Raw genomic sequence first — 11,347 nt, 5'->3', positions numbered from 1 at the left:
TATATATATATATATATATATATATATACACACATACACAGCTTAGGATTTGAAATGATATGCATACATAAATGTGGATGTGTGTGTGTGTGTGTGTGTGTGTGTGTGTACCTGGTATTTATCACGTTATGGGGACCAAATGTCCCCACAAGGATAGTAATACTAGTAAATTTTGACCTTGTGGGGACATTTTTTAGGTCCCCATGAGGAAACAAGCTTATAAATCATACAGAATTCGTTTTTTTGAGAAAGTAAAAATGCACAAAGTTTCCTGTAAGGGGTAGGTTTAGGGGTAGGGTTGGTGTAGGGCAATAGCACATACAGTTTGTACAGTATAAAAACCATTACGCCTATGGAATGACCCCATAAAACATGGAAACATGTGTGTGTGTGTGTCGGATCATTATGAGTATTTAGTATATAGTATGTGACCTTGTGGAGACTTTTTTGGTCCCCATGAGGAAACAAGCTTATAAATACAGACAGAAAAAAGACAGACAGACAGATAGATACTCACTGGAGGTGTGACATGAACAGTGATGTCATCAGTGTCCACAGGTGAGTCGAGCCAATGTCTCTCATCTGATGACTGACTGTCTGTGTAACTTTTGCTTCTGCTAGACTGATACAGCTGGTTCCTTGACTTCCTCGAAATACCATCAACATCCGGAGCATCTCCATTCTGCAGCACAACAGCAGCATACATCAGCATCACATACAGCATCACATCAGCATCACAACACAGCATCAAATCAGCATCACATCAGCATCCCACCAAGCATCACATCAGCATCACATCAGCATCACGTAAACATCCCATCAGGCATCGCATCAACATCACATTAGCATCACATCAACATCACATCAGCCTCACTGTCACATCAACATCACAACAACAGTGCATCAATATGTAAAATGGCAATCACGTGTATTTGCTGTAATGACACATCAGCCTCACATCCAGCATCAAAGCAGCATCACATCAGCTTCATAGAGCATCACATGAGCATCACAGCAGCATTAAAGCAACACGTGTCTGTGTTTCTGCACGACCATGATTCTACCGAGAAGGACATGTTCCTGGATGAGAGTCCATCATTTGATGTTGACTTTTGGGTTAGGGTTTTTTAACAGGCATTTTGTTCAATAGCTAAAGAAGATTTTGATTCAGGTTCATGTCCTGCATGGTAAAATCCTGGTCACTCAGATGTTGAGCATGTGACCTTTTCAGAGCTGTATTTCCACAGGTCCACACTCTCCATGCTGGCTTTCTTGATGAACTTGGGTCTGGCTCCTGTTGAAGAAAAGAAGCAAATATTGATGATAATTCATGTAATATCAATTTACAGACTGCAGACATAGTTTTGGATAGCCATACACTACAGCATTACTTTAGCACTGAAATAAGCTGTCAATCATGATTAGGAAAGCTGTCTCATACATTTGTATTTATGGCGTGTTACTCCACTGACAGCTTTTTTTTTATATTTTAAAAGAATTATTTTAAAATCGATGTAAAAAACGACTTCCATTGTGAAAAGACCATATAGTGTGTAAACTAGCCCCACCACAGTGTTATTTATGTGTTGAGATCATATTAAAGATTTTAATAATATATTGAATTTTTATATTTTTTGGTTTCATTTTAATTTTAGTTTACATTTTAATAGTGTTGCTGTGCATTTTGTCATTTAAGATATATATTTTTTTATATTTAAAATACAGTATATCTATACTAATTGCACTCATTTTTATTTCAGATTCAAATTTCAGTACTTTGAATTTAACTAAACAAAAATGTAAAATGTTGAAATTTATAAATTTTTTCTATTACATGCATGTATATAATGACCCTGGTGAAGTGTTTAATGTGGTGTGTCAGTGTCAAGTTGTGCTTGTCATCTGCAGATACACATACTGTATAGATATGATTAATCTGAGACTGTGTTACCCTGCACTTTAAACTCAGATTCAGACGGAGAGAGATCCGCCTCCTTCACCCCTAGGGCCTCCATCAGCTCCTCCACATTCATCCTGGCCGTCAGCTCTCCGTTCCTGTCTCCGATCTGAGCAAAGCAAACCACACATTTACACGCACACCAAGCAGGACTGTCACTGCAGGACAGAGAATCAGTGTGGCCTCACCTCTCTGGAGATTTCCAGGTGTTTCCGGGTGTGATGCAGAGCCTGACGGTGCTTTCCCAATGACATGTAAGCGTTACTCAGACTCCAGCAGGCCCGGCCCTCCCCAACCCTACCAGACACACAGAACACGTTACTGCTCAGAGTTGTGCTGATGTGAGAGCGAGTCTGTGTGTGTGTGCATGTGTGTGTTCACGGCTCACACCTGTCGTTAAGCTCCTGAGCGATGAGCAGGTGTTTGAGGTGATAATCTATGGCACGTTCATACTCCTGCAGCAGAGTGTATGTGTTTCCCAGACTGTAACATGCCTGAGCTTCCATCACCTGATCCTTCAGCTGCCGAGAGAGCTGCAGAGTTTTCCTGAACAACAGAGCAAAACGACTGTGACAGAACTCACAGAGACTGCATTTATTTGATCAGAAATACAGTAAAAATTGTAAAAATATTATTAGATATTAAAATAACTGTTTTCTATGTAAATATATGTTAAAATGTAATTTATTCCTGTGATCAAAGCTGAATTTTCAGCATCACTACTCCAGTCTTCCGTGTCACTTAATCCTTCAAAAATCACTCTAATACGCTGATTTGCTGCTTAAGAAACATTTCTTATTATTATCAATGTTGAAAGCAGTTGTGCTGCCAAATATATTTGTGGAAACTGGTACATTTTCAACTTCAGAAAGTTCAAAAGAACAGCATTTATTCGAAATAGAAATCTTTTGTAACATTATAAATATCCTTACTGTCACGTCTGATCAATGCAATCCATCCTCGATAAATAAAAGTAATAATTTCTTAAATAAGAAACACCACACCTCTCCTCAATAAGCCTTATGATTAACAGATTTTTCAAAAGTACTATTCATTTATTTAGTGTAAAATTGTTTTCAATGAGGGGAAAAAATACAGCGCATGTTAACATATAAATGCATGCCAAAAAGTGTCTAAATCAAGGTGTAACTGATCATATGTCTCTCCCTTATTTGTGAGTTGTACCACACAGCCAGAAGCGCACAGTAAATAATCCGTAGACGTACGTAAACTACAACTGTGACGCATCCATATACTCTTTTATTTTCATTATTTTATTCATTCATTTATTTTGCTTATGTTTGCCTTTATGTGTGTGTTTTTCTTCTTGTTCCTCACAAAACAAGAAATTTGTTTAATAAACAGCTGGTCGTACATGATGCATCCTCTAGATGGCGCTGTAGTCATTGTTACCTGTAATACTCTGTGGCTGCATTGAACTGGCCCAAGAAAATGAGAGCGTTGCCTAGGTTACTGTATGCTCTGCGCTCGGCGGCCTTGTCGCCAAATTCCTTTGCAATGGAGAGACGCTGGAAAAACAAGGAGGGACTGTGTTTAGAATGAGCTGCTGTCTCAGCCGCAGCAGAGACTTCACATCAGCTAGATGAGTGAATGAGCTGATGGTCAGTGGCGTTTGGCTCGTACCTCTCTGTGGAACTTGATGGCCTCGACAAAATTACCCAGCAGGTAATGAGTGTTGCCAAGGTTACCAAAGGCTCTTCCCTGTGCAGCTCGGTCTCCCAACTCCTTAACCAGAGACAGGTTCATCCTGAAACAGACGACTCTCTGCATTTCACTTTATTCAAGTAAAAACACATTCCCCATAGAAAAATAGATTTTTAACAATAACACCTGCACAATGTGCACTTGTAGTGTACTTCAAGTCTTATATTTTTTAAAAACTATACTTGCAGATAGTATAATATTAACTTAAATAAAAGGCAACTTCAAGAGAGACCCTTTCATGTTTCTAAAGACACTTAAATACACTTTTTAAGTGCACTTTGTAATAATGTTAAAACTAAAAGTTTTACTTAATGTTTTAATAATCTTTTAAAGAAGTACACTTGTTTTGACAAGATGACAAACATACTAAAGCACATGTAAAGTACTTTATTATAATTTTTAAATGTAGTGTGTTATTCAGTTACATTTAAAGTTAATATATTTTTTAAAAGTACTAAATTGCAACTCAAATATGAATGTGTAATTGCAAATATTTTTAAGTACATGACATACAGGTTTCAACAGAAATGACATTAAAGTATGGCCTAAATTTAAGATTGCATATAAAATGTCTGTGCATTTTAAATAAATTATTAAACTTAATCTGATATATATTTGATATACTGTATATAAATGAAACAGTCAGATTTTTGTAACAGTACTAATATATGGAAGCATATGTGTAGCAAAATTCATTTTGAAATGTAATATGCAAAATGACAATGCAATATGTAAAATGGCAATGTATCTCTGTATTTAAATTTACATTTTCCCATATGTGCAACATATAGTGCAAAATGAAAAAATGTGCATCAATCGGGGTGTAAAACAGTGAGATGTTGAGGCAGGTGAAAAGCATTTGGTTAATGGGGAATATTGACCTATTGTGCGTCTTGTTGCTGAGCCCCGCCTTGATAAAATGATTGACAGGTTGGGGGCGTGATCGGCTTGGAATGCATTTTCAAATCCACATTGACTAGTCTACACTGATTGCAGGGTATTTAAAGGGGTCATATGATGCTGCTAAAAATAACATTATTTTGTGTATTTGCTGTAATGAAATGCGTTTATGAGGTTTAAAGTTAAAAAAACACATTATTTTCCACATACTGTACATTATTGTTTCTCCTCTATGCCCCGCCTTTCTGAAACGCGTCGATTTTTACAAAGCTCATCGGTCTGAAAAAGCGAGGTGTGCTCTGATTGGCCAGCTATCCAGTGCATTGTGATTGGCCGAATTCCTCAAGCGTGTGACGGAAATGTTACGTCCCTTACCATTTTGTGATGCCTGCAGCAACCACATGTGACGACCCCAGACTGGATCCGGCGATCGACAGCACGTATGAAGTACTTCCTCAGCAACTAGCACGGATCAGCTCTAGGCATGACGAAGCGATATCGTCCTCTTTTGGAAAGCCAAACAAAGTAGTTTCGCTTTCACAACGAAGCACACAGAGTGTCCTACCCATAAGTCTAAATGCATTTAGGAAAAATGGCATTCAAATGATAATTTTGCTACAGTTTTTGCTTGGACATGTTAAACATATCTAATCAATTTGGGTAATACAATTTCATTTTAATTTTGTAACTTATAAAGCATTAAAATATGTTTTTAATTTACATATTAAGACTAGTGTAGAAAATGGCAAATGTAAAATATATAATTGAATTTTCATTTTCATTTTGCACTAAATGTTGCACATATGTATGGGAAAATGTAAATTTAAATACAGAAATACGTTGTCATTTTACATATTGCATTGTCATTTTGCATATTACATTTCAAAATTAATTTTGCTACCCATATGCTTCCATACTAATAAACTGAATGTGTTTTAAATGCACAATAACCATCAATAAAGCCCATTTGTTTCAGTCTCATACTAACTAAATATTGCTTGTTCTACAGTAAGCCCTACTTTTTAACTGAATAAATGTAATTGTTTTCTGTTGTGTTTGCTGATTCGAAACAATATCAATAAAAGCATTATGAAAATTAGATTATTTAAATAACATCAAATAAATGCAAATACTTAATAATAAACTATGCCATGATCTGTTTCATTGATGCATGACTGACAAACATACATCACATTAAGTTAATGTTAAAACTTTGCAATCCAGATCTGATATGCAATTGAAGTATTCATTTTAAATATTTGTGAGCCGTGTTTTCCATGTTTTCCTAAACGGACACACAGAAGGAGCTACTAGGCTCTGTTTGTCCTCTGTCTGACACCTCTGGTCTCTCTGCGTCTCATTTATGTGCCGTTTAACCTTCAGGGTCTGCTAAATGTCGCTGTTAATGAGCTGCGCTGCAGTCGGGCAAACAGGTCTCAGTGGGTTCTGCCTAATGATGCTCAGATGCTTCAGTGTGTGTGTGTGTGTGTGTGTGTGTGTGTGCTGAACTGACTCGTAGAAGGTCGTGGCTCGCTGCAGCGCGTCTCTGACATCAGGAGGAAGCTCTCCGGGATCCTGTGAAACGCCCCAGAGCTGCTGCTTCCCTTTGGCGTGAAACACGTTCCCCATGTTATACAGAGCCCTGGCCTCGCCGACCTGCACACAGCAGCCGATTGTACACTGCTTATAATTTTTCAATTCAACAGACCAGACTCAACAGTACAGAAACTTTTGAGAAACATCATACTGGCTCTGCTCTGAAACCAAGTGTGCCACCTAACTAGACATCACTTTATAGTCAACATGAGATCAAAATTATGAGATACATCACATTAAAGGTGCAATGGCTTGCAAACGCTGCATTATAACATTGCATGCTTAATTGTACTGAATGTGCACTTGTAGTTTATTTTTAAAAATCGTACTTTCAGATATTATAATATTAATGAAATAAAATTAAGTGTATTTAAAGACAGACACTTTCATGACTGTTTCTATAAACACACTTAAGTACACATTTAAAAGGTACACTCTGTAATCGACAAATTCAAAGCTTTACTTCAAAGTACATATTAAATCATAATATTTTAATAATTATTTTGTCTTTTAAAAAAGCACTTAAAGCACTTGATAATAATTTTAAAGAAGCACATGTAAAGCACTTGATTATAATTTTAACTGTAATGTTATTTGATATTACATTACTATAAGTTACTATAAGTTATAAGTCACTATATTTTAAATGTACTAAATTGCAACTTCATCATTACAAATGTGTACTTACAAATATGATACAATACATGATATACAAATTTTAATTGAAATTACATTAAATAATATTTTAGTTTATCATAAATGTTTGTCAGTACATTCAGCAGTACTTTAACCATATTTCATAGACAATAGAATTAATTATGAAATTACATATAAAGATGTACTTAAGTCTTGCTTAAGTGGATCAAAACACTCTACAATTCAGCTAATTGCATATAATATAAATTGAAACTACAATATATTTTCATTGAATTGTAATTAACATGTATTTTAATTGTCTAAAATAAATTATATTCATTGTGCACTTGCGTATATTCTTTTAAAGTGTATTATTTCTGCAATAAATATTCACTAATAAGTAGGTTTCACAAGAGTTGCTCCAAACTAGCCTACGTTACACTGCATAACCTGTATTCCTCATGGTCAAGGCAATACGTTTACATTTGTGCATTTAGCAGATTCATCTATCCAAAGTGACTTAGATTGCATTCAAGGTATTTTTATCAGCTCATGCATTCCCTGAGAATACAACTGCAAATCATATTTATGGTTTGTTTGGTAATCAAATCCATCAATGTGTGCTCCAGTAACGCATTCAGTCTCTATTCAGCGAGAGTACTTGCTCACACAAAAATAAATTAATAAAAAATAACCCCAGTAAAGGTGATATTGACCTTGAGCGGCAGTGTTTTCATTCATCATAATCTCAGACGCTGTCTGTACATTAACCGTATGATGAACATTGCTTACAAAACTGCAAATCACTTTCTTCATCTAGTCATATCTAATAAGGCCATCCTGACAGAGGTTTTCTCACCTTATCTCCTTGTTCTTGAGAAATGTCCAGGTGCCTCTGACAGCACACAGCTGCTTCATCATAGCGGCCCAAAACCTTCAGAGTGTTTCCCAGATTTCCGCTGGCCTTCCCTTCCCCAATCCGGTCTCCGATCGTCCTGAATTACAATGCAACTCGGTTTATTTTCATTGAACACAAACTTGCATGAAACTGAAACTATTGATGACTATAAATGGCAGTCAAATGCACTATTCTCACCGAGCGAGCGTAAGGTCATGCCGATGGTACTCCAGGGCTTTGCCGTACTCCTTCAGGTAGAAGTAAGCGTTGCCCAGCTGACTGTAAATGGCACTTAGGGTCTTGAGATCTTCTGTTCCCACCTGAACAGCAGCTTCAAAGAACGCTGTACCGCCTTTAAAATCTCTTGCTTTACACAGTCTTTCCCCCTCCAGCGCCAACTCCAAGCAAGATGCCTCCATCCTGCAAACACAAGGAATTCAGATCCTATAATCAGTAAAACATGATGGGCTTTCCCAGGAAAAATGCCATAATGTTGTCAAGTTTGGTGAAAGGCTGAACATTAAATTGCACACTAACATGGCTGGACTTATTAAGACCTTAATAATCCTCAGAAAGCAAATGAACATGCATCATTTACACAAGAACAGTGTGTAATCTGAGCATTTTGAACAATGAACAAGTATCATGTTTAAGCTAACAGGTACGTATATTTTCAGATAGTCAGAGGATGAGGTCTGTATACTATAATAATGCCAGCTGGTTTCCATTATGTTTCCATTATGTCATACATGCATCAAAAATAGCAAATGACATCATATTTTGTGGGATTTTTCTTTCACATTGTGGCATAGTATGTCATCATGAATCCAGGACTACAAATTATGTCATCATCAGCTAAAAGTTGTTGTCATTGTTTGGTTTAAAAATGTTTACATGAACTGATGAATTCTGTGTTGTCGTCACGTACAATAATTATATTCATGCATTTGATGCTTTTATCCAACGTAATTACATTATATATATATATATGAATGAAAGTATGCATATTGCATAAATATAAAATAATTGTAATTAATATACTTAACACATATTACTGTATACTATACACTACTATGTTTTAACCAAAATTCCATCTGAGTAGCTCAGAAAGTCACTTTAATAATCCAGGAGAAAAGGTAAAACCACATCTACATGAAAAAATAAAGACAAGTTGTAAGAGAAAATAGACAAAAGTGTAGGACAAAACAGGGAGTATACACTGACTAAATGAGGGAGCTAAACAGAAGCAGCTGAATTGAATAATTAAGTAATGAGTAGTGGTGGAGTCACAGGAGGAAGGAGCCATGGTGGAGGCCTTGGAGGAGGAACCAGGGCGACAAGCTCTTGTGATGGAGCTGACAGAGGTGGAGCCAGCAGATGGAGAGCCAGGGTGAAACTGGAGGCCTGGAGAGCCAAGGCAGAGATCAGAGCTCATGCATCTGAGGCAGAGGCGGAGACCCAGAAGACCATTGTGGAGCTGGAGCGACTGAGGCCAAAGCTGGAGTCAAAAGGAAGGAAGAGCCAGATGGAGCCAGAGGGATGGAGGGACAAGGCAAAGCCGGAGGAGTGGAATCCCGTGGCGGAGGCAGGTCGATGACTAACCAGGCAGAGCAGGAGGGACAAGGGAGCCCAGCAAAGCTGAAGGGTCGGAGGGCCATGGTAGAGTCCAGGGGTTTAAGCTAACAGGTACGTATATTTTCAGATAGTCAGAGGATGAGGTCTGTATACTATAATAATGCCAGCTGGTTTCCATTATGTTTCCATTATGTCATACATGCATCAAAAATAGCAAATGACATCATATTTTGTGGGATTTTTCTTTCACATTGCGGCATAGTATGTCATCATGAATCCAGGACTACAAATTATGTCATCATCAGCTAAAAGTTGTTGTCATTGTTTGGTTTAAAAATGTTTACATGAACTGATGAATTCTGTGTTGTCGTCACGTACAATAATTATATTCATGCATTTGATGCTTTTATCCAACGTAATTGCATTATATATATATATATATATGAATGAAAGTATGCATATGCATGGAGGCCTTGGAGGAGGAACCAGGGCGACAAGCTCTTGTGATGGAGCTGACAGAGGTGGAGCCAGCAGATGGAGAGCCAGGGTGAAACTGGAGGCCTGGAGAGCCAAGGCAGAGATCAGAGCTCATGCATCTGAGGCAGAGGCGGGGACCCAGAAGACCATTGTGGAGCTGGAGCGACTGAGGCCAAAGCTGGAGTCAAAAGGAAGGAAGAGCCAGATGGAGCCAGAGGGATGGAGGGACAAGGCAAAGCCGGAGGAGTGGAATCCCGTGGCGGAGGCAGGTCGATGACTAACCAGGCAGAGCAGGAGGGACAAGGGAGCCCAGCAAAGCTGAAGGGTCGGAGGGCCATGGTAGAGTCCAGGGGCCTCATTTATAAAATGTTGCATATAAACTGTCCTAAATTTGTTCTAAGATCATTTCTCAAAAGTGTGTAAATGCGATTCAGAGAAAACGAATGTGCGCACAAAAACATGTGCGTGCGCCTCTCTTCCAGATGTGACATTTATAAATCGCAAATGATCTTGAAATTGTGCGCAGCTGACTGGTGCCAGATCTCCGCCTTGTAAACGCCCCCTAATTAATATCATTACCATATAAAAGAGCACACGCCAATATCAGAATTTATATGCTTGAGAATGACGAGCACAAAGGAAAAAATAAATAAATAAAAACTTTACAGAGTCTGAAATTGAGGTCCTGCTGGCGGAGATAGAGGTTCGTGCGGGGACGCTTTTTATTTAATAATGTGTAATTATTCTGTGGACAAATGTGTGTGTGTGTGGTTATATTTTTTTCTGTTGACTATTATCAAAATGGCTACTTCTAGAAACAACAGAAATAATAATAATAATATTAATAGTAATTATAAAACAATTAGGTTTCCAAAAGTAAGAATAAACTACGAATTCAAGTAAAATTTTCAGTCATCTTATAAAAAGTGAACCATCCTACTTTTAAAATCACTTGCTATGACAACTAATAAAAAGTTTAGTATCACGAAATTCTTGCAAAACTTTAAAAAAACATTATTGAAAGAAAAATTGGACGTTTCATATCATAATAAAATTAAGTATTACACGATTATGGTCTCCGGTCTAAAAAAAAAATTTGGCATTTGTTTATATTTACACAGTTTACTAATGCTGCTCAAATGTGCCATTAATGTACTGACACAAAAATATATAGTGTATTTTATACAAATATAACTGATGTAAATGACAAAAACAAAGTTTAAGGCTGATGTCTTATGTATATTCTTATATATTCATTTTCACAGAAGCAAAGCAGCAGATGTTATAAATACAAACAGTTAACTGTCACGAATTCAGTCCATGGACTTCCGTTTATTCACCACCAGAGGTAACCCTTTCCATTACATTGACTCTTGCACAACACTAACTGTTGCATAGCACCCTGGACTACATATCCCATCACCTGTGATGGCCTGAATCAACCTCTGCGATCTGAGCTTAGACCCAATGTGTGTGACTGAAGTGGTGGCTGTACCAGAGCACGCTCACGAAATGGCGGCGGCAGCGGAGCCTGATCGCAAGATGGAGGCAACACTAGAGCACGCTCACAAGATGACGACGAC

General features: G+C 37.5%; 1 protein-coding gene across 1 annotated transcript in view; it reads right to left on the bottom strand.

The window, feature by feature from the left end:
- LOC107562333 (G-protein-signaling modulator 1-like) overlaps positions 1-11,347 on the bottom strand; it is a 40,938-nt gene that overhangs the window by 15,733 nt on the left and 13,858 nt on the right. Inside the window, exons 2-11 of the mRNA XM_016246966.1 lie at positions 7,911-8,132; positions 7,674-7,809; positions 6,096-6,238; positions 3,602-3,725; positions 3,371-3,486; positions 2,348-2,503; positions 2,146-2,254; positions 1,952-2,066; positions 1,224-1,294; positions 518-682 (exon numbers count right to left, since the gene is read on the bottom strand). Coding sequence (XP_016102452.1) covers positions 518-682; positions 1,224-1,294; positions 1,952-2,066; positions 2,146-2,254; positions 2,348-2,503; positions 3,371-3,486; positions 3,602-3,725; positions 6,096-6,238; positions 7,674-7,809; positions 7,911-8,132 — 1,357 coding nt within the window. The remainder of the gene's footprint in view (positions 1-517; positions 683-1,223; positions 1,295-1,951; positions 2,067-2,145; positions 2,255-2,347; positions 2,504-3,370; positions 3,487-3,601; positions 3,726-6,095; positions 6,239-7,673; positions 7,810-7,910; positions 8,133-11,347) is intronic.

Source organism: Sinocyclocheilus grahami, unplaced genomic scaffold, assembly GCF_001515645.1.
Source record: "Sinocyclocheilus grahami isolate Dianchi unplaced genomic scaffold, SAMN03320097.WGS_v1.1 scaffold818.1, whole genome shotgun sequence".
NCBI lineage: Eukaryota > Metazoa > Chordata > Actinopteri > Cypriniformes > Cyprinidae > Sinocyclocheilus > Sinocyclocheilus grahami.
This window is presented reverse-complemented; position numbering and strand designations above follow the sequence as displayed.